This window comes from Saccopteryx bilineata, chromosome 4 (assembly GCF_036850765.1).
Source record: "Saccopteryx bilineata isolate mSacBil1 chromosome 4, mSacBil1_pri_phased_curated, whole genome shotgun sequence".
NCBI lineage: Eukaryota > Metazoa > Chordata > Mammalia > Chiroptera > Emballonuridae > Saccopteryx > Saccopteryx bilineata.
The window spans coordinates 174,603,615-174,628,278 of NC_089493.1; the positions used below are offsets into that span (position 1 = coordinate 174,603,615).

The window sequence follows — 24,664 nt, forward strand, 5'->3', positions numbered from 1 at the left end:
GAAAAAGATATAACCAAATGTCTCTCTTAGGAGGATGAAGAATACCTATTTTTGGCAGGCACCATCAACCTAGTTTTAGTTATAAGCTGGACAGGAAAGGCACTGAGGTTTAGGCTTTTGTGAGCATGTTAACAATGTGGCATTTATTTACTTGGTCTACTACTATAAAACAATGAAGATTACATTTTTCCAGTAAAATGTAACTGAATAAAGGAAGCTCTCTTATAAAATGAAACTCACTTCCTAAACAACTGAGTTACAGGAATATGAGAAAAGTGTTATAAAACACTAAATAAGGTACATACAGTTTCTCTTGATATGAGTTATCAGCTTAGTACACAAATATTAAAATGAGAAAAATCGATTTGTTAAGCAAAATGAAAATTATGACAAACTGCAGATTCATTCTGAAAATCAGTCAAGGAAAAAATAAACACAAAAGGACACCCAGGTTCAAGGTATTTAAAAAACATCCCAAAGAATTATGTGGATTTTGAATGAAAAGTAATTAGGACATAGAATCTCCTCTGAGGGTTATTTTCTGAGATTCTTTCCTTTAGTACTTCAAAATAGAGGAGAAAATAGAAACATCTCTGAATCTCTGACATGATTATGTCTGACAGCTTCATTCATGTCTAAATCTACAAGCAGTAGCTCCATTCGCAATTCAATAACCAGACACTTTCTCACAACTAAAAGACTCCTTTATAAACTGTTCACTAGAGTTGTTTCCTTCCACAACTCTAAGGGGATGAAATCTAATGAAGAAAATAAAGAAACATACAAACACAATCTTCTTAAACATTTCAATCTTTGGTATCACAACAAAATACTACAAAGCAAATAAATTAATTTAAAATTTTCTCTTCTTGTAAAAATTGAGTCAGGAGAAGTCAAGTCACTGCCAAACAAAGATATCCTATTTTAAGAGCAAACAATCAAAAGAAAAATTACTTAAAAAAAAAAAAAAAAAACTTAACTCTTGGAAATTCATTATTTTCTGGTACCTATTAAGCTTCGTTAGTAGCTCTCTATGCTTTGAAGTTAAAAATGATGTAAACATACAAGGGAAGCATATACATGAAACCGCATACCAAGCATATGAACAGCCGCAAATATGTAAACGTAAGAAAAAACGAGGAAACCAGTATTTAGTAAGTCAAAAGATGATGTATGTACTTTTACAGGTTTGTATATGCAAAGAGAGGTCTCCCTCAGGTGGGTCAGACTGCTTTTCTGTGGGTTTTCAAAAATTGTTCTAAGTGGCCCTGGCCGGTTGGCTCAGCGGTAGAGCGTCGGCCTGGCGTGCGGGGGACCTGGGTTTGATTCCCGGCCAGGGCACATAGGAGAGGCGCCCATTTGCTTCTCCACCCCCACCCCCTCCTTCCTCTCTGTCTCTCTCTTCCCCTCCTGCAGCCAAGGCTCCACTGGAGCAAAGATGGCCCGGGCGCTGGGGATGGCTCCTTGGCCTCTGCCCCAGGCGCTAGAGTGGCTCTGGTCGCAGCAGAGAGACACCCCGGAGGGGCAGAGCATCGCCCCCTGGTGGGCAGAGCGTTGCCCCTGGTGGGCGTGCCGGGTGGATCCCGGTCGGGCGCATGCGGGAGTCTGTCTGACTGTCTCTCCCCGTTTCCAGCTTCAGAAAAAGAAAAAGAAAAAAAAAATTGTTCTAAGTAAAATTTGTGCATGTCTTAAAGAATACAGCCTATTCAGCAAAGGCAAGTGGAAATGAGTTCATGTTAGATATACTGGGATAACTTCAGTCAGTAGAGGTGCATTTTCTTCAAAAACACTATTGCCAATTTTAGTTTTTCCTATCTGCAGCAATCCTCTCCTAACCAGGAACCACATTCCTCTGCTCTCTAAAAAATTCACAAGATCCCTTTTCCTCAGAACCCAGCTAACCTGTAGGGAATAAAAACAATTCAATGCAATTTAATGGAAATTATCAAATGTTTATGGTGCAAGATATAAGTAAAATGTGTGAATGAATGGATAAGTAAAAAAGGGGCACTAGAACTGCCTTACAATGTGTGCCTCTTTACTCATCACCCTACCCTCCCACGTTCCCCAACCGAAACCGAGTCACCATAGTTGGTACTTCTTTGTCCATGAAAAAAAAAAAAGTAAATTTATGAAACCTTTGTAACAGCAGGAGAAGGTGGTCTCTAGAATGATGCCTGGCAGTATGGAAAAAAATTAAATGGTCACCCAGATGATGCCTATGTTAATTAAGGAACTACAACATATGTTCACATATCAAACACATTTTTTTTCTTTTTTAAAATCACTCACAACAATACTTCCCTTCTCATGTACACTAAATTGATAAAGATTCATTTGCTCTGGAGCTTCAAAATTTATCTAAATTTTGTGATGAAAAAACTATAGCCCCTTGTTTGAAAATGCATAAAGAAAGAAAGTAATCTAATGTCTATAAATGTTCTGCTTACATTTTAAAAAATACTTAGTAAATTACTGGAGTGTGTATCTAGCCTGCCAAACACTAAATCCTCAGTTTATACTTTCATGTAATTTGTGTGTTACTAAAGGCAGTTGTTTGGAGATGTTATTGTTCTATTGTTAGAATGCAATGTCTTCTTTAAAGAGCATATAATATTCTTACTAAGGTAAATCAATTCTAGAAACACTAGATCTGAAATCTGAACTACACTTACCTGAAGTTCATTAGGGAAGGGGAAGAGAGTAGAGGCAGAATATAGTCACCACACGGCACTGATGCAACTGAATTCAGATGTATTTCATGCATTAAGTTCTGCAACTCCAAATACATTTTAAAATAACAGTCTATCTCAAGTTTACCATCAGGTAAATATTTTCCATACTAGACTAACATTTTCTCATATGAATGTTAGATATCTAAACATAATCCTGTTTTCAATTAAGTTTTCTCTAAACTTTAGAAGTTTAAGTGAGAGCCACAAAAAAACAGTAATGTTATGTTTGCCAAGTATGTCTGAATAATGCCAACGTAAGAGGTGCTTGAGCAAGATCTACATTCTCCAGAATTAAAACAAAATAAAAATAATCAAAATAAAACAATAAAAAAGAAAAGTACATGAATTTGGGATTGAGGTTGGAATAGGAGACAGTTTCAGACCTGGTTTAATCCTGAGAAAGATGGGTCCTGAGAAGTACTAACAGTCATGCTTCTTTTCCTCTTCCCCACTGGAGATTCTAAACACTAAACAGACAATAGAGGGTGGCAGTGCATCAAACAGTATTGCTTACATTGCAACAATGGCCGGCGCAGACAGGCAACACCGAGGCATTAGAGAAAGAACAGGGTAGCCAAATGCCATCCTTCTTCCACCAAGCACTGAGCTTCTGTTTTTCAAATAAGAATCACATGCTCAAGGAACATTTGAATTCTATAAAATACTCAGGTTTTTAATGCTGCTATAATGTGTCACTGCCTGAAACAAGGAGAGCAATGGTGACATTTGGCTCTTTTTAACTTTTTAATCAAAAATGGGGAATTTGGATCTGCAATCTTTAGTACCATAATCTGCCCTTCCCCCCCAAAAAAGATTGTACAGTGGGGGAAAATCTTCAGTAAGGAAGAGGTAGAAGGCATTTAGTCACCTTAAAATTTATTTTCATAAGCATGCAGGGCTGATTACCAGAAGAGATGAGCAAATTCACTAAGATTGGAGTGGCCACTCCTAAATGTCAAATTCAGAACAATTTTCAAAAGAAGAAATTTGACTTAAAAAAAAAAAATCAACCTCAAAAGCCCCCCAAAACTCAGTTTTCCAACGAAGAGAAAACTATTGGAACAAGCTGACCAAAGAATCCAGTCTTATACAACTGGCATTTTTTTCAAATTACAATACAGAAAACACTAAAAACCAATTACATAAACAAAACACTAATCTAAAATGTTTAAGAACATTTAGAAATTGAGTTTAAGTTCAAACACTTAAATGTAAGTTAAAATACTGGGCTTCTAACCTAGGGTCTCTTTGAGTTTGTAACAGCAAACAGCTCCACAGTACTCTATTTAATCTCTAGAGGACACAATAGCCTAAAAAAGATTTTCATCACTGGGCAATTTGGACTTCCTAACACAAATATGTGATTAACAAGCTATTTTTAAAAGGGAAAGGGGGAAGCAAAGAAGTATTACCTAGGCCATCATTTAATTTTAAGGCAAAAATTATGTTCTGTAATGTCAACATGCAGAATACAAATCACGTGATGATACTATATCTTAGGTAGGGAAAAAATGGGAAGAAGAAGGCTGGGAAATGGCCAAAAGATTAGGGCCAAACTGACAAAATTGCCCCCAGAATGAAGACCAGTAATATTTTTCAATTAAATCACCAGGTTTTGCAACAACAATAAATAACCTGGATGTTTCAAAGAGTGAAGCTACATAATACTAAAAAAAGAAGATGCAATCTGGGAATGGCAAGACAAGTTATATGTAGATTTAAAACATCTTTATTTTTCAATATTTAGATCAGCTTTCAACAACAAAAAAATTCATTTCCTAAAACTTGGTCAGACCAACATTAATGTCTCACACATTAACAAATAACATCAGTTCTAATGGTAATAGCTCCAAGTTGGCATTCATACAGGCAAACAGAGGTAAACATTTATAGCTAGACCTAAAAACACCAAACACTTCCTAATGGATTAATAAAACAAATGGGAATCTTCCTTTCAAAAACATAACAAAAAAAACATAAAAACAAAAAAGCCCCCAAGTTGTCCTGAAGTTGAGAATTTCTATCAGATCATTAGATCATAACATGCTTAGTGCATTGCCAATGCTGCCTGTCTGCCCGAGCTCAACATTGAATCAATCAATAAATAAAGCAATTCACTCAATACACTAATTATTGCAGGAAAAATTTCAACACAATTAGTTTCTAACTGCAATCATGCGCCACTGGCTAAAACCCACTCATCCCATAAAGCTCAGCCATTCTGAGACCCCAATGAACACTAATTTTGTTGTATGAAATGTTCGTTTCACTTAATATTTTCCTTTGAAAGGGGTAAGAAGGATGGAGAACCCACCCAACTTGGCACCCCAGAAACTGTCAACTATTTTTGAAGCAGGCCCAAAAGTTATCCTTTTGAATACACAAATCCAAGGACTGAAGAATTCTCATTATCAACCATGCTCAGTCAGAGAAAATATTAACACCATGGTGACACATAGGTCAGTGGTTCCCACGCTGGCACAAGCACATATGAATAAAAAAATAGCTAAAACTGTTCAATAGTTAAGTAACAGATGATCATATTTCGTTATAAAGCCCTTGGGAATTTTATATTTCCATACAGATAACTAGCCTTGGTTGGGTAAGTTGGAGAAAATTTATTTCAAGTTACTAAGTTAATAGAGTTAGCTGATTATCCTTCTAGTACAATCTTTTAAAGCAGTATCAACAGCAAATTAAATTTACTACGACTTTTTAAAGATTGAAAGTTTACCAAAGCAATTCTTGGAGTTTTTACTCTTTGTTCTTTCATGCAAAGAACATTTGACTAACCTTATTACAGTGACGCCCAATACCCATTAGGAAGTTATCTGGTTTAATGTCTCTGTGTATAAAATTCTTTGTATGCACATATTCAATTCTACTGATCATCTGGGGAAAGAAAAAGAAGGGGAGAGATAATTAAGTTAGGCAATTAGAACTAAGTGATAAAAAAACAAGACATTATTTGTTATTTCAGTATCTCAATTATTTTTTAAAATCACAGATTTATTTTAATAACTTTAGAGCTCACAAAAGCAGTGTAGAATAAAATAAAATTAAATTGGCAATCGGCTCTCCATTTATCTCTAGAGTAGTGGATATCCAAAGCATGGGCCCATGTCCTTTGGTTTGTTCTTCCAATACTAATGATTATGAACAAGAAAGCATCCTAACCTGACAGGAAGAATTAGTGTTTACAGTTTTTAAACTGCAAAGGTAATAATTTAAACATACATACACACATGTGGGTATAAGGTGTATTGATCAATTGACATATAGTTAAAAGTTGTTATTGTTTTCAACTGAAATAGAAGCATTTTATTCACTTTATTCCTGTTTGCTAATGTTTTTAATTACATATATCCTAAACATTCCTGGAAGTTGGCAGTATACAAAACAAGCATATAACTTTTTTATGTAAATGAGGACATATACATGCTGGGTTTCCTTTTTTTTGCATGTTTTTTGGACTATCCCAGTTTCCCCCCCACACACACATTCATATAATCATATTCAAAAACTGAATAGGAAACATGTCATTCTGACGATTTTTTTCAAAAAATCTTCCAAGTCAAATGGTTTAGGTCTCAGCATATTTTTAAAAAATGATTTTATTTATTTTAGTGGTGGTGGGGAGGAGCAGGAAGCATCAACTCCCATATATGCCTTGTTCAGGCAAGCCCAGTGTTTTGAACTGGCGACCTTAGCATTCCAGGTCGACTTTATCCACTCTGCCACCATGAGACAGGCTAGGTCTTAGCATTCTTTTTAATGGCTACAAATATTCTATGATACAGATACAATCATCCCCAACCCAGGGTATTCCCATTGTTTCCAGTATTTCCCACTGTAGGCAGTAATGCTAAAATAGTCTAAAATAAACTTAAATATACCCTATCTACTAGTGCTTTTATTTCTATGGGCAATAAGTCCCACATTATTACAGGGAAAGTTGCTAGGCTGCAGGGTATGTACATTTTCAGTTTGATAGGTGCTTTTCAAAACAGGCATTAACAATTCATTTTTCCACCAGGACTACTCGAGAGCATTCTTTTCCCCACTACTCCCTTTGTACTGACCATTTCAATGTACTATTCTATAAACTGTCAATATATGATTTTCCCACTATTTTGATATGTTCCTGTCAATTTTTCAAAAAATTTTGTATACAACCTTTTATCTGGCATTTGGTATGGAAATAGATTTATTTTTTAAAAAACTTGGCCCTGGCCGGTTGACTAAGTGGTAGAGCGTCGGCCTGGCCTGTAGAAATCCCGGGTTCGATTCCCGGCCAGGGCACACAGGAGAAGCGCCCATCTGCTTCTCCACCCCTCCCTCTCTCCTTCCTCTCTGTCTCTCTCTTCCCCTCCTGCAGCGGAGGCTCCATTGGAGCAAAGATGGCCCGGGCACCGGGGATGGCTCCTTGGCCTCTGCCCCAGGCGCTAGAGTGGCTCTGGTCGCGGGCAGAGCGTCGCCCCCTGGTGGGCGTGCCGGGTGGATCCCGGTCGGGTGCATGCGGGAGTCTGTCTCTCCCCGTTTCTAGCTTCAGAAAAATACAAAAAAATAAAATAAAATAAAAAAATAAAATAAAAAACTTCTTTTAACTATATATTTAGAGTATCTCTTCCAAAATAGTTTTAATTTTTAAATTATCAAAAACACTCACCTTGGCTGTAAAATACTTAAAAATTATATTTTAGAATGTTTTCCATATCCAAGGACTGGCAACATCATTTTTCTACCCATAAGTTCTTGTTCTTCTCAGCAGTATGTATCAAAGATTCTACTTTCTCTGTCTCAATTTTCCCAGAATTTGTATTACCATGGATAACAAGATTCTAAATCACACTTGTTTACCTTGACAAATGTCTCTGAAGCCAATTCTGTCATCCCTGCTTAAACTATTTATACTCTCAAAGAAGTAGATGTACACCATTTCCAAATACCACTTTAGACACACCAGCAGCTCATGCATTAAGAAAATAAAACACATTTGGCTCACCTAATGTATACATTTGTCCTAGCTAAGTAATACCCATCATTAAACTGTAACTATTCACTCACTGGGAAAACACTGGGCGAAAGACAGCACAAACCACAGACTACTTCAAGTGTTGCCTATCATCAACAGAGCAGGACTTATCTGTTACCTCCTAAAACAAACGCTTTCCTGCAACCCTGAGTTACATTCTTTCTCCTTTGTGACTAGTGTACCCAGAACAAGATTTTTATCGCAGAACCTAGAACACATTGTATTCTTCCATTTTCCTCTACCGAACTCCATGCTCCTGGAAGGAGGGGACTATACTGGGTTTTTTTGTGTGTATGTGTGATAAGAGACAGAAAGAGGGACAGACAGGAAGGAAGACAGATGAGAAGCATCAATTCTTCACTGCAGCACCTTAGTTGTTCATTGATTGCTTTCTCATATGTGCCTGGGGAGGGGGGGCTGCAGCAGAGCGAGTGACCCCTTGCTCAAGCCAGTGACCATGGGTTCATGTCTGTGATCCCACACTTAAGCCAGAGACCCCGCATTCAAGCTGGTGAGCCCATGCTCAACCCGGACGAGCCCGTGCTGAAGCCAGCGACCTTTCGAACCTGGGTCCTCCATATCGAATCCCAGTCCAATGCTCTATCCACTACCCTACTACCTGGTCAGGCTATGTTGTTTCTTTATACCACCTCTACCCCCAAGGTGCTAACTAATTACAATAGCAGGCCCTAAATAAATGTTTCACTGTATAAATGCCTATGTGTTATTGAGCCTACAGAATAATACTTTTATTAGGATTCATTCACATATTAGATAAAACATATTAAAAGATCTTTAATATTTTAATGTTTGAGTCCATAATGTGCCACAAATAGAACACTATAATTTGCTATTATGTTAAGCTAAGGGAATAATACCAGGTGCTGATTATAAAAACACATGAGCACTGCACTACTTTCTAATCCTTTGAATGTACACTTTCTAAAATTCTACCTCAAACACTAGTTCTGTTTATCACTTCATTTTACTTTATGGTATCTAAATTTTTTTTAAAGGTTTTATTTATTGATTTTATAGAGAGGAGAGAGAGAGAGAAAAGGGCTAGGTAGGGAGAAGCAGGAAGCATCAACTCAAAAATATGGAATGCTTCATGAATTTGTGTGTCATCCTTGTGCAGGGGCTGTACTAATCTTCTCTGTATCATCCCAATTTTAGTATATGTACTGCTGAAGCGAGCACATGTCTAAAATTTTTTAAATGTTTTTCTTTTCCATAGCATTTTTATAAACACACTGAGTTAACCTGTAGTTCGAACACTTTCCTGCCCTTAAAGATATCTTAACCAAAATTTACAATTAAAAATTCCTTGACATTTGCCTATTATCTTTTACTGTTTTATGTTTCCTCAGGGCTTGTTCCTGACCCCATTCCTGAATCTTAAAATTCTTTACAAGAAATTTCTTTCCTATTCTCTGGCCTTAAAGCAATTTAATCTAATCTCTAGCCAATGCATCGATCAAATTCATGACATTTCCAAAAATTCCAATTTTGCTTAAATTCTAACAATGGTCAAGTTTCCATCACTTCAAAGAACACCTATTTAGTCATTTAGTGTAAAAAAACAAAAAAACTTCCCTGATTAAATTATTTCAGTGCTTTATTTTCCTCAAAAGATACAGCTTTCATAATGTTCCACATATAATACATAGCATTCAACTTATTTAATTTAAATATATATTTATTTTTACCTATATATATAACCTCTGAACCCTTTCCTCAAACAAAATCATATAAGGAAACTTGATATACTTAACACTAAAACAAATATACTCCATCTGATGGAGCAGCTTGAAAACTACTAGTCTACAGGTGAGAATAAACTAGTATTATCCATCTGCCCCGTACCCATATGAAAACATCTATAAGTCACATCAGAGTAGGACACTTGAATGTGTACACGCTACTATTTATCTTTTTTTGCTGATCCTACAGTTAAACAGTAACACATAGGTTTATGAACATTTAAATTACAGTTAAGTAGTGGCAGACAGTCATATTCTCAATTTTTGTTCTAGTCAAAATTTCACATACCTGGTCAGCTAACATAAGTACAGTTTTCATTGTGAACCTTCTTGAACAGAAATTGAAGAGGTCCTCAAGGCTGGGTCCAAGAAGATCCATGACTAGCACATTGTAGTCTTTTTCTTGACCATACCACCTAACAAAAGGGGAAAAGGAAAAGCAAAGGCATATGAAAAGCTGATTATCACTTAATATCAAACCATTTTAAAAATTCATAAATCTTAAAAATAAATTCTCCCTCTCTGGTTCAGATGAACCCACTGATTGACTAACACAAAATAAAATAAGGGCAAGGAGATTTTTCTTCTGTCAAGTGACCCCACTGTCCTATTAAGATAGGACTTGCCTGGCAGCCTTAACATTCCTCTTACCAGGGCAGCTGAAATCCATACCCATCTGCCACTGATTCTTGAGACCTTGACCAAGTTCCTTAATCATACCTGGTCTTACTTCCTAATTGAAGAAATGAAGAAGCCCACACATATCAGTCATTTCAAAACACTGAGAATGCAAAGATCCCTAGTATTATATCTCCTGTCTCATTCCCCACCAAGCTGTATTTAATGACTTGTCTCTTAAAAAAAAAATGAGGGGAGGGGTGCACACTTGCACATTTTTTGCTTAGTTTCAGATTACAGAAAATAATCAGTAGTACCACAAAGATGACAGTGGTTTTCCATAGGAACCATGTTTTCCTTATCCCATTCTGTATTACTGTGGATAAATATACACTCTGTCCTCAATACCTACTGTTAATTTCAGAGACTCCAAGGACTGTAAATCACTGCAATAAATAATTTCAAATTTCTATATGACTTTAATTCTGGTAAGAGCAATTTCCTAAAAAATCAATGCTACTATTTTTATTTCAAACTATCTACATTACAAATTCTGCTTGGAAAAAAAAAGATGGCAAATATTTAAAATGTTTTTAAAAAGCAACTTATTTTGACCATCTGCTCTTGTCCCTCTTCCTCTCCCCCTTCTCTCCCCCTCTCTCCTCTTCCCCTCCTGCAGCCAGTGGCTCGACTGGTATGAGCATCGGCCTCAGGAGCTGAGGATAGCTTGGTTGATTTGAGCATTGGCCCAAGACATGGGGCTTGCTGAGTGGATCCCAGTCAGGGTTGGGGTGCATGCAGGAGTCTGTCTCTCTTTTTCTTTTTCCCTTTCAAAGATTTCATTTATTCATGGGGGGGGAGGGGCAGGAAGCCACAACTTGCCACTGCTTCCCATATATGCCTTGCCCAGGCAAGCCCAGGTTTCAAACCAGGGACCTCAGTGTTCCTGGTCAACGCTTTATCCACTGCGCCACCACAGGCCACAGGTCCGGCGGGAATCTGTCTATCTCCCCATCTCTCACTTAAAAAAAATAATCATGTTCCTTTCTACATGTTAGCTTCAATTGTTCTTAAAAACTACTGCACAAATATTATATAGATATGAATAGCTGTCATCAAACACACAAAAGAAATTAATTTCACACCTTCTTTGCAGAAAAGAGGCATCCTGGTAGGGAAAGAGTTTCTGCTTAACCTTCTAGAAATCTTGCCTAATAGCCTAAGAAAAGTAACAGATGTAACAATGGCAGAGTTGGTCTGTCCCTCCTGTACCCAAAACTGTGTACAGTAAGACCTCATTTAACATTGTTAATAGGTTATGTGACTTTTTAGCAAATTAAGCAAAATAAAATATAACACAAATTTTACCACAGGATAACTGATATAAACAAGTTAGGTTCCTACGGCACCTCATCAACGTTTTAACAAAATGACATTGAGTTTGAAACCCTGGGCTTGCCTGGTCAAGGCACATATGGGAGTTGATGCTTCCAGCTCCTCCCCTCCCTTCTCTCTCTCTGTCTCTCCTCTCTCTCTCTGTCTCTCCCTCTCCTCTCTAAAATGAATAAATTAAAAAAAATGACATTGAACAAAATGTTATTCAAAAACCTGCTGTACAAGGATACTCTGTAATTTTCCCTCTTCCATCCTTATTTTCCATATGAGAATTCAATACTTCTCATTTACTCAAACATTTACTTGAAAGAAAACCTTGCAGTGATGAAATGAGAAAAGGTGGATAAAACATAACAAGTGATGAACAAAGTGAATAGGTTATGTTCTCTTTCCCTTCTCCCCACTCTTTTCCCTCTTCCATTACTTAATTGCAGAGGCCAATCTGTGCTAGAGAGCTAAACCCATATCCAAACTAAATCTAGTTTAAAAATTAGGACACACTAAAAGCACAAATATAAGATAATACATTCACCAGTCACTGGGGCCAACAAAAATGTTAACAGAATTCAGAAAACCACAAGATTATCAGAACTAAATTTGTCCAAAAAAGCCTCATGACAATGACCTGTTGCAAGTCAGATCCTGAAGAAGGGACAATATTGTATTTGAAAAGGAAAGGCAGGGGCAAGAACAGACTTATAGCCTGACCTGTGGTGGCGCAGTGGATAAAGCGTTGACCTGGAAATGCTGAGGTCGCCGGTTCGAAACCCTGGGCTTGCCTGGTCAAGGCACATATGGGAGCTGATGCTTCCAGCTCCTCCCCACCTTCTCTGTCTCTCTCTCCTCTCTCTCTCCCTCTGTGTGTCTCTCTCTCCCTTTCTCTCTCCTCTCTAAAATGAATAAATTAAAAATTAAAAAAAAAAAAAAAAAAGAACAGGCTTATAGGAAGGAGAGTCAAAGTGGCTGATACTTTCGGGCTACATTAGAGGCTCTTGAAAGCCAGGTTAAAGAGCTTTTAAATTCTATAAATAACTGGGGGAATTATCTATAGGGTGTGGCTGAGACATAATTATATCAATACTTTAGGGTTAGCCTTGGCACCAGTACACAGTATGAAAATCAGAAGTAGGGGAAGGACTGACAGTGACATGGAGACCAATTATGACAGTTAAAGATTTGAAACTAGCGACTTTTATACTGAGAAATCTTTTTATAAAAATATCTTACTAAAGAAATTACTGAAATATTTTTACTGCTATCAGACCTAATGACTTCTAAGAACAACAAATCAGCATAATTATAAGTATGCAGTTCAGATTAAAGGATCGAATTATGCTCCATTCCTAAAAATATATTTGTTTAATGTATGTCCTCCCTTTCAAACTATCAACTTGGTATATGAGATGGTTCATTTTATGCCTCAATCTGACAAGGCTAAGTGATGCTGAGTAAAAAATTATATTGGGGTGTCAGTGACTGTGTCTTTGGAGGCTACCATTTGAATCAAGATTAGCATTTGAATGATAGAATAAGGAAAGAAGATCACCTTGGTTTGCAGGCCTTGAGGCTTGGACTAGAACTACACTGGTTTTCCTAGACTTCCAGCTTGCAGACCACAGATCATAGGACTTCTTAAATTCTGTAACTGTGAGCCAATCCCTCATAATCTCTTTCAGTTTATCTAGGTATAATCCATTGGTTGTTTCTGCAGAAAATCCCAACATAATAGAGGCAGCCACTGTATCTGTCTTATTTGCAACTCTGTACTCCCAGCATCCAGCACAATGCAGAAAATGCTCAGTCATATTTGCTGAATTAAAGAAATAAAAGCCAAATAAGAGGCTGTAAAATGCTAAAAAGCTTGATTTGACAGATAAAGAAAACAAAAAGAAATGTAAAACACTACCTGCACTGAAAGTTTAAAGTCAACACTACTTATCTTTGACTCAAATATGACAATAACTATAAAAGTTTAAAAGTGACAGTTTTAATAGGCAAAAGTCTTTCCCTATGCCAATTTCTCTTCCCATCTTTAGGTTAATTTGACAGGTAAGTAATGTCAGTCCTTACCGAACAACTAAAAAGTGTAAGCGCTAAACCAGTGCTATAAAACCCATTTTCATAGCACCTACATTGTCAAGACATAGTCTCTTTTTTATATATATAAAAAATGTATTGATTTGAGAGAGAGAGAGAGAGAGAGAGAGAGAGAGAGAGAGAGAGAAGGAATGAGAAAGACAGAGACATGAGTCTGTATCTATATGTGCCCTGATTGGGGATAGATTGGGGATACTCTAACCAGCTATCCGGCCAGGGCTTCAAGACACAAACTTGTCTCTTAAACTTACTCTTGACAAAACATCAGCATCCAACCTTTATGTTCCTTTTTATGAGGGTAGAAAGTAAGGATCTGGTCTAGTACACTCCTGTTGAACTCTTTAAGAAGTAGCTCAAATTCCCCCTTTTAGGTTGCTATTGCTAATATAGATCAGCCACCTTGCTGTCTATACTCCTTTAATACTTATGTATGCCATTCTTAACAGTATAATTTCACCATTAATAACAGAAATGGTCTTAAAAATTACCTACAGGCAATTCTTGTTTGTCTTTTCCTATCCCACTCTTTCTTCCTGTTTCTTAGTGTAATGATGCCATATTGGCTTCTCTCTTTTTTTTTTTTTGATGTGTGTTTGTATGTTGTGGTTAACAATTAATTTACAGCAATTAAAGGCAGTTCCTTAAGACCCTCCCCTCTCTAAATTACCAGGTTCCAAAAGTTAAAAAACAAAAAAATTTAATTACCAGGTTCCAACAGTAAGGCACCCTCACCCACAATACAGAGCCATCCTCTCAATTCTTCTGGTACTGCAGTCATTTGTTGATTACTTTGGAAACTGCAGGCATCTACCAACTAACCTTTAGCCTAAAACTGTAAGTACTTATTAAGCTCCATCTTATTAATGAGCATTCATCATGAAAACAAAACCAATAATACAAGACAGGTTCAGTTTGACTCCATTTTGATTCGTGGTAACTTTCAGCCTTTCTGAAAGAGAACTAGACACCAGACTAAATGTGAGCCACCTCCTGGTTTTCCACTAATTCTTGGTAAACAAAATTGTTATGTAACTCATTTTCTGTAAGCTTCCCTGCCCATATTTGCTCCTCAGATTTATTGCCTTCATTTTACTTTGAATATAAGAAATTCAGAATTTAATGATCTAAACCTGATTTCTCCTGCCATAAAAAATTTAGGAGCATCAATTTCCTTCTCTAGCAAGTTTATACTTAAAATACAATAAGGAAAACAGCTGAGACAGAAGAAAATGGCCATCGAACTAGAGGAATAACAGGTGTGAAGATAGAAAAGGTGTCAGATTGTAAGGAGTCTTGAAAATCAAGCAGCGAATTTTAGAGTAGGCCAAGAACAGAGATTCCACGAGCCCTGTAACTCTGGGGAAACTATCCCACTTTAATGCACCATATTTCTGTGATAAAGTCAGAGGCTGAGTTGTTATTAGGACTTTGCTCCACATATTAAAATATAGAATATTAATTTAAAGAGTAAACAATTAAAAAACTCACTGCATTTACATCATGGTAGTGCAGTAAAAGCAACTGAATCTAGCAAGTGTGATTTGTTTAAACCTATAGCTAGGCATTAGATGCAATGTTTTCCTGTGGACTCAACAAGAAAGTTGATTTAAAGTGTAACATTGACATTAGTTAATAAATACAAGAAATTGAAAAAAAAAAGATAGACTATCAGCAACTAAAACCAACAATACAAATACAAATCAGACTGATTCCTCCAGTGACCAAACTGATTTAGACATGAACTGTGAAAAAAGCCAGTTTTACCTGTGGGTACATTGATCAGAGTAGTAATTCTGTACAACGTGGTAACTTCAAGACATTTTAGATATTAATTCAATCTTTACTTCAGGGGTCCCCAAACTTTTTACACAGGAGGCCAATTCACTGTCCCTCAGACCACTGGAAGGCTGGACTATAAAAAAAACTATGAACAAATCCCTATGCACACTGCACATATCTTAAAGTAACAAAACAAAACGGAACAAATACAATATTTAAAATAAAGAACAAGTAAATTTAAATCAACAAACTGACCAGTATTTCAATGGGAACTATGGGCCTGCTTTTGGCTAATGAGATGGTCAATGTCCGGTTCCATATTTGTCACTGCTAGCTGTAACAAGTGATATGACACGCTTCCGGAGCCGTGACGCGTGCGTCCCCACATCACCGGAATATAGTACTGTATGTGAGCGATGCCGCCATATACAGTACTCCAGGAGCACAGGATGTGGATGCCATATCTGTGCTGGCCGGATAAATGGCCTCAGGGGGCCGCAGTTTGGGGACCCCTGTTTTACTTCATCGAAGCTTTCCCAGAACTGTTCAATCTTTCTTAACTGGCTGTTTCCCACCTTTATAATCTTATACCCCTGGTAAAGACATTAACAAGCACGGAAGTAACTTAAAATTGAACAAGCCTAGGAAGGGAAAGAAAAGAACTATTGGAAATCTACCAACTAAGAAACCAACCCTGCATCAAATGTATTTAGCCACAATTACTAAGAACTTGAGTTGTGGGGGTTTGCAGTAACTAATTCATTCTAACACTAAGAGTTCTAAATCTTTTAGCGCCATGACCCCTCCCCCATCTTCTGTAGTTTGATGAAGCCTATAGATCCTTTTTTCAGAATATTTTAAATGCACAAAGTAAATAAAATACATAGAATTATAAAGGAAACCAATTATATGGAAATCCAGCTACCATAAAATTACTTTTAAAAAATTAATTTTCGCATAGTAATAGACATGCAGTTTATTAATGCATTAAATAAGATGCAGGGGCAGGTCTAAGTATAATTTTAAAGCAGTGATGTGTAAACAATATTTTGAAATACTACCTGATAATAATGTGATATGAAAATACCTATGATTTCTATTAGTGACACAAAGCCACAGGTACTGCTTAGTGGGGGGTTTATTGCATACATTTATAACAGAAATAAAGATTCAGCTACAGGGTCATAAAAATAAAGATTTTCATGGATAGGGAAAAAAGATTATCCTATCCAAAGTCATCAAACTCTTGGATGATGGGGGTGGGGGAACTCTCTGAACCATGTTAAGGGCTCATGCTCTAAACCAGGGGTCTCAAACTCGCGGCCCGCTGAACAATTTTGTGTGGATTAGTCTGCGGGCCGCACAAAATTGTTCGGCGGGCCGCGAGTTTGAGACCCCTGATCTAAACTGATTTTTAAGGTAAACTGACTGTCTTAAAACTTGGGCATCACATGTATTCCACAAAATGCTGTCAACTAGGATAATTCATTTTCCTTCTTCATCCTACTTTATATCTACCATCTTACTCTAATTTTTTTCTGGGTTCCCAGTAATATGGCTATCATGCTCACTATACTACCTAAAATTATATTTCAAAGATCACAAATGATTCAATTTTTGTCCGTCTTTGTTGTCATTGCTCTAAAATTGGTGGCGGAAGTAATGAAGACAGTTATGTAGAGAATTAGACACTTCAGAGGGATACAAGTATTAAAATATAGTTTTCCACAATACCAATTATAAAGTTTTTAAAAATATGTGTATTTTTAATTTTTTCATTGATGAGAAAGAGAGAGAGAGAGAGGGAGAGAAGCATCAACTTGTTCCACTTAGCTATGAACTCCTTGATTGCTTCTGGTATGTCTTCTGACCAGGGATTGAACCCACGACCTGGTGCACTGGGATGATGCTCTATCTGCTGCACCATGTGGCCAGGGCCACAATACCAGTTATAAAAGCTTGATCAAATCCTTTCTAATAGGCTAATATTACTGCTTACAAAAATTAGCAGATATTCATTCTGAAATATCCCCTAATTTTTGTGAGCAATATATATAGAGACAGAATAAAGTAGATGAATGGTTGTATAGGGTTGGCAGAATATGGCGGTTTGCACAACTCTACCAATTTTATAAACCAATAAATTTAACACTTTAATTTTTTTAATTATCAATTGATTTTAGAGATAGAGGAGGGAGTGAAGGGGGAGGGAGGGAGGGAGGGAAGAAGAGAGAGAGAGAAACTGATTTGTTGTTACACTTCTTACTGCATTGATTGACTGATTCTTGTATGTGCCCTGACTGGAGATTAAACCTGCAACCTTAGAGTATCGTGATTCTCACCAACTTGAAGCTTTAACCCAGCTAGGGCTAAATTACACATTTTGAGTAAGTGAAGCTTTATGTTATAAATTAACTCAAAAAAGCTGTAAAATTTTTTTCTAAAATTTGCTCCTCCAGTCTCTGAATACATATTAAGCACCTATTATGCCTGATATTGCAGGTGTTATAGGCATCTTAAGGTCTAGAAGAACAGATAAATGACAAAAGCAACATAAAAGTAGTAACAAGGTAAATGCAAAATATAGAAGAGAGAGCAATTTATCCAGAGAAGATAAAAGGGAAGGTTTCCTAGAAAATTCAGCACTTGAGCTAAATTTTGAAAGATGCCTGGTTTATTGTGTTAGCTTCCTAAATACCAGTTCCAGCCTGACCGGGCGGTGGCGCAGTGGATAGAGCGTCGGACTGGGATGCAGAAGACCCAGGTTCGAGACCCCGAGGTCGCCAGCTTGAGCGAGGGCTCATCTGCTTTGAGCAAAAGCTCACCAGCTTGAGCCCAAGGTCACTGGCTCAAGCAAGGGGTTACTCAGTCTGCTGAAGGCCCGCGGTCAAGGCACGTATGAGAAAGCAATCAATGAACAATTAAGGTGTTGCAACGTGCAACAAAAAACTAATGATTGATGCTTCTCATCTCTCCATTCCTGTCTGTCAGTCCCTGTCTATTCTTCTCTCTGACTCTGTCTCTGTAAAAAAGAAAAAAAAAAAAAAACCAGTTCCAGTAATTCCTCTGGGGTTTCATGGAGCCATTTCTCTGCTACTAAAACCAATAGCCCTAGCCCTGGCCAGTTGGCTCAGTGGTAGAGCGTCAGCCTGGCGTGCAGGAGTCCCAGGTTCGATTCCCGGCCAGGGCACACAGGAGAAGTGCCCATCTGCTTCTCCATCCCTCCCCCTCTCCTTCCTCTGTCTCTCTCTTCTTCTCCTGCAGTCAAGGCTCCATTGGAGCAAAGTTGGCCCAGGCGCTGAGGATGGCTCCATGGCCTCTGCCTCAGGCGCTAGAATGGCCCTGGTTGCAACAGAGCAACGCCCCAGATGGGCAGAGCATCGCCCCTGGTGGGCATGCGGGGGGGGGGGGGGGAGATCCGGGTCGGGTCATGCAGGAGTCTGACTGCCTCCCTGTTTCCAACTTCAGAAAAATACAAAACAAACAAAAACCAATGCCCCTACCACATCATCTAACCCAAAAAGTGTACACGTACATACACACACACACACACACACACACACACACACACACACACACGAGGAGCTCTAAAATTTGGCTTCTGTCAGATTATTCTTTGATTTTATATACTTAACCCCTCACCAGACTACCCTCAGACCATACCCTTGAGTCAACAGTTATTTACTAAGCATCACTACATCTTGGGCTTCATTCCAGCCCAAGTCCTTTAAAAATCTTATTTGCTGTCTCTTAGATGCATATTGCCTCTTCTTAAAAACTGACTTCTTAAAAAAATAAAATAAAATAAAAATCCTGACTTCTTTTGACTTCAACAGCCCTTTATCCCAGCTCTTCTCTTGCTTGATTACCTTTGAATTTTCATCAAAGGGTTCAGTCCTCATTCTCAATTTACCTTCTCCACTATCATTTCTATGCCTGGTCTTAATTCCCTGGCCCCAGTGTAGTTCTGTCTTTTCAGCTACTAACAAAAAATGTAAGAGATAAAGGTAAGATACCCTGTCAATTTAAACTCAACATGTCCTTTTCCTAAAAGTCACCTTAAGGACAGAATAGTCTGTGAGGGGAACCAAAGTTTTGCTACCCTAAAATAAGTCTTTTGGGATATTTATTTTAAGCTAGTTATTAAGAGACAAGACTCAGAATGAACCTTTCACCCACCCTCTTACCTGCCTAAAGAAAGGCAGGCAGAAAAAACTGCTTAAAGGGGCCATCACCTTAGCATCATACTATGTATCATTTCTCTGAAAATAAGACCTAGTGCAATTTTTTTCAAGCTTAGAAATATAAGGTCTCCCTGAAAATAAGACCTAGCACATCTTTAGGAGCAAAAATTAATATAAGACACTGTCTTATTTTCGGGAAACATGGTAATATGGCAGAGGGTGAGAAATCTATAGCAAAGCCCATCTGAACTTTCTTCTGTGTACCATTGTTTCTGGGTGGCCAGAAAGAATTTACCACCTTTGCTCTTTCTCATCTACCTGCAAATCGTGGGCTCTACACTCCCAGGCCCCTGCCCCCTTTTCTCTTTGTCCAAAATGGCATATGAAAACCTCAACTGCCCAATGCATCTCTGGGTCTTATCTTTTTATGGCATCCCCACACATACATCCATAATAGATTTTGGCCATTTTTTCCCCTAAACCTGTCTCGTGTTAACTTGATTATTTAGCTCAGCAAGAAGAACTTAGAAGGTGGGAAGCAAGTTATGTTTTTGACACCACCCCATCTGGCAGTGCAGAGAAATGAATTTTCTGATGTCATGAACTAGAACCAAAATAATTCCAAAAGGCCAACAACATTGACATTATTGGCCGCTCATGAGTAAACTCGTGTTTGTACTTGCATTAGCTTAGCTATTTTAATTTTTGAAACTCAGGCTAATATAGGATTATTGTATTTGTGACTCTTCGCTCTGAAGGTAAAGTTTGAAAAACAACACACTCTTCTATATTCTCATGTGGACTTCTTTTCTTCCCACTCCTCCAAGCGTGAGAGCACAAAATCGAAGGTACGGTAAACAAAAACAATCAGGGTGGATCCATCTACACTTGGACTATCTTCCAACAGCTCACAGTTTGAAACTACATATCAAGGATATTGTAAAATCTTTCTTCGTCGTGTTTAATCCACTAGAACGTGTAAAGCAGGGGTCTCAAACTTGCGGCCCGCCGAACAATTTTGTGTGGCCAGCAGACTAATCCACAAAGTTCAAAATATTTTGGATAAAATTAAGTAAGCCTAGGGGCCTACTTGTATTTTTCATTTCTCTAGCATCCTAGTTAGATATTAGCTTAGTTAACAGCAGTTGTGATGCAAACTACAGTTTCTGGTCGTTTTGTGACACTGAGTAAACTGCATGTACGATTGTGCTTGTTGTACTGATTTTTTTTTGTTTTCAACTGCAGCGAGAAAAGTGTTGCGTAACAGTTGCCTTTTGTAGACCTAGTGCGGCCCGCCCAACGGCTGTGATCTTGCTCTGCGGCCCACATGCTGAGTTGAGTTTGAGACCCCTGGTGTAAAGTGTGTGTTTCAAAAGGAAAGAGCAGCAAAACCAGATATATTTGCAAAACATGTGTATCATTACATATAGGTGATTGTTATACAGTATATACCACACCAAAAAAACTACTAAAACATATAATATTTAGCAGATATGGACAAAGTTTCATTTAAATTCATTATGTATCAATAAAGTATAGGCCCTGGCCGGTTGGCTCAGCGGTAGAGCGTCGGCCTGGCGTGCGGAAGTCCCGGGTTCGATTCCCGGCCAGGGCACACAGGAGAGGCGCCCATCTGCTTCTCCACCCCTTCCCCTCTCCTTCCTCTCTCTCTCTTCCCCTCCCGCAGCCGAGGCTCCATTGGAGCAAAAGATGGCCCAGGCGCTGGGGATGGCTCCTTGGCCTCTGCCCCAGACGCTAGAATGGCTCTGGTCGCCACAGAGCGATGCCCGGATGGGCAGAGCATCGCCCCCTGGTGGGCGTGCCGGGTGGATCCCAGTCGGGCGCATGCGGGAGTCTGCCGCCCGTTTCCAGCTTCAGAAAAAAATACAAAGAAAATTAAAAAAAAATAAAAATAAAAAAATAAAGTATACTAAAGATTATTTAGATTGTTTCAATTTCATACTCAATTACAAAAAAATAGCTGGTGATATGAGATAACTTCTGCTTAAAACTGTCGATCAACAATGTGTTAATAGATACCAAATCTGATGAATGTACACAATAGCAAGACTTTACTGTGAAATAAATGGACATTATCATTTAATGACATGGTAGGGCTTTCACATCAGAATTCAAAGCTCAATAAATTACTCCAGCCATATTTCCACTTTGTAAATTGGCTGAAAGTGAGTTAAGCTAATATTTTAAAAAGTCAATGCAAAAAAAAAAAGAAAAAAGAAGTAAATACTACAGTGATGACTATTCCCAAGAGGAACTGAGCAACTATGTTTGCATTAGGTACTCAAAATTCTATAAATGTGTATGAGCAATAACTTTCTACAGGACTCCATTAAAAAAGTAAATGCATGTAAAGTAAAAGCAGAATTTCTTTATTATGAATCACACCTTCTTTTACCCAGCACTATACGAAGAAACATAAAAGATGCTTCCACCAGCAAGACATGTTTCTTTCCCTGAGGAGTTTGCTAGAATGCTTTCTTGTAGGAATGCATCTGAGAAATGAATAGGAAAATGATTTCACATATTGGTTTTCAGAAATCAAAGCATTTGATTGTATGAGATTACAGGGTACTTTCTAGTACCATGTTTCCTAGTATAGGGTTTCCTGAATTAACCTAATTCATAGGAGGAGGTAAATAAGAATCCAGCCATATCAAGTTGTAGTTCTAGGAAAAGATGGGGGCCCATGGGTGTAGACAGAGAAGCATTATTATTAATCTCTGAAATATGGAATAGTACAGTGGTTACTAAAATTGCTGCACATCAGAAACAACCCATCCTAGCCAGTTAGCTCAGTTTGAGCACTATCCTGAAACACCAAGACTGCAGATTTGATTCCCGGTCAATGCACATATGGGAAGTAACCAATGAATACACAACTAAGTAGAACAACAAATGAATGCTTCTTTCTCTCTCTCTCCCCATTTTGTCCCTCTAAAATCAATCAATTAAAAATAAAATAAATACCCTTAATTAAAAAAAAAGAAACCACCCAACAACCCAGAGCTTTTATAACTTGTGATGAATAAGTCATAGTCCAAACCAACTAAATCAAAATAAGTAGCTCAGGTTAGTTAGAAGCGAGGCATCAGAGTGAAGCACTGTATAGCTGAAAGAGGCAGTAAGAAATAACACATTAGCTATGTGACTTTAGTTAAATTAACCATTCCAACTCACAATTTACATAAAACCCCAACTTAGAGGACTGTTTTAATGATTAAATGAATAATGGTCAACTGTTTTTTTCTTGCATGTACATAAAAATATTTAGCCACACTGAATTCAACCAACTACCCACTTATTTCAATAGTATATATCAATGTTATGAATAATGGACATCTATACATTTAAGTCAAAACAAAGCATTACTAAAACAGAGAATTAAAGAGGAATCTTTTATCCGAAGACCTAGTTGGTTTTACGAATGTTTTTATAAATGAAAGCTGGCATTACAAATTATAGATTCCATTCCAGGTTCAAATCTACAGGACATCACAGACAGAATCCTAACTTTAATTGTTAACATTTCCAATTTCCCTTTATATTGAGGATCACAATGTTCTATCCAGCGAAACCATTTTGTACAGTACTTCCAAAGTCCCCATTAAAACAACACACCCACTGATAACTAATCGTGTCCTTCACGGTGATAAACAGATTACTAACCTATAGTCAAGCATGGACTAATGACATCAAATCCAGAAAAAACATGTAACTGTAATCCAAATGACCAACTTAAAAATTAAGAACCTATGCTGGCAGAGAATGTAGCTTGCCAAAGATTAGCAGTGTTTTTGAAAAATCAAATATTCTTTATACCAGAAGGGAGTGAGGCTTACCCCAGTGCATGTATTTGTTAAAAATGATTCAATAGCACATTAAAATCTGTACATTTCACTCTGTAAATTACATCTTATTTTTTTAAAATCCCATTAAAACACAATTAGTCTATGTGATATTACTGGTCATTCAAAATTTCAAGAATAGCCCTGTCTAGATAGATTGGTTGGTTGAGAATCACCTCAATATGCCAAGGTTGCGGGTTTGATCCCTGGTCATACAAGAATCAACCAGTGAGTTGCAAGGATGGGCAGAAAAACAACAGATGTTTTTCTTTCTCAAAAAACAATAAAAATAGGCCCTGGCCGGTTGGCTCAGCGGTAGAGCGTCGGCCTGGCGTGCGGGGGACCCGGGTTCAATTCCCAGCCAGGGCACACAGGAGAAGCGCCCATTTGCTTCTCCCCTCCACCGCGCTTTCCTCTCTGTCTCTCTCTTCCCCTCCCGCAGCCAAGGCTCCATTGGAGCAAAGATGGCCCGGGCGCTGGGGATGGCTCCTTGACCTCTGCCCCAGGAGTTAGTGGCTCTGGTCGTGGCAGAGCATCACCCCCTGGTGGGCGTGCCGCCCCCCCCCCCCAGGGGCAGAGCATCACCCCCTGGTGGGTGTGCCGGCTGAATCCCGGTCCGGCGCATGCGGGAGTCTGTCTGTCTATCCCCGTTTCCAGCTTCAGAAAAATACAAAAAAATAAATAAATAAATAAATAAAAATAAAAAACCTTACTAAATGCTACTTTGGGTTCAGCTTAAATATACTCGGAAACAAAATGATCTAGCTCTAAAAATAGATATATCCTTATAGATACACTGTATTTATATGCAATAGTAAAATCTACAAAAAAAGGTACTAAAATATACTACATATGGATTAACAAGTATTTACCCCAATTTAAAATATAAATAATGTCCAAGAAAATTCTCATCTGGCAATCCATGAATTGAAAAGGGAGAATAAAAATTATAAGCATCTAGTTAATACAAGCAATAGATTACTTTCATTTATAGAAGAGCTATTCAGTTTCTCTGTATGAGAAATGCCATCATGAAGCAAAGTGTGGCTCTGCAGCTTTGAATGAAAAGGTGTGGGGCATGTGAGCGGGCATGATTTGACCTTGATGTAAAGGTGACAATAGTTCGCAGGAAAATTCAGTTAGGAGACTAGTACCTCCTCTGAAAGTCAAGTCTAATTTGTATTATGAGGTG

General features: G+C 37.9%; 1 protein-coding gene and 1 non-coding gene across 8 annotated transcripts in view; both read right to left on the minus strand.

The window, feature by feature from the left end:
* The window catches only part of CSNK1A1 (casein kinase 1 alpha 1), a 48,299-nt gene that overhangs the window by 17,728 nt on the left and 5,907 nt on the right, over positions 1 to 24,664 (minus strand). For 5 of the 7 annotated variants that reach the window (XM_066272961.1, XM_066272964.1, XM_066272963.1 and 2 more), the window contains exons 3-5: positions 9,823 to 9,949; positions 5,529 to 5,627; positions 3,119 to 3,202 (exon numbers count right to left, since the gene is read on the minus strand). In XM_066272961.1, the coding sequence (XP_066129058.1) occupies positions 3,119 to 3,202; positions 5,529 to 5,627; positions 9,823 to 9,949 (310 nt within the window). The remainder of the gene's footprint in view (positions 1 to 3,118; positions 3,203 to 5,528; positions 5,628 to 9,822; positions 9,950 to 24,664) is intronic. The other 2 variants (XM_066272967.1, XM_066272966.1) reach the window with 1 other exon arrangement.
* LOC136336939 (U6 spliceosomal RNA) lies at positions 8,864 to 8,970 on the minus strand. Its single transcript, XR_010731673.1, has one exon. It is a non-coding gene; the product is annotated as a U6 spliceosomal RNA (small nuclear RNA).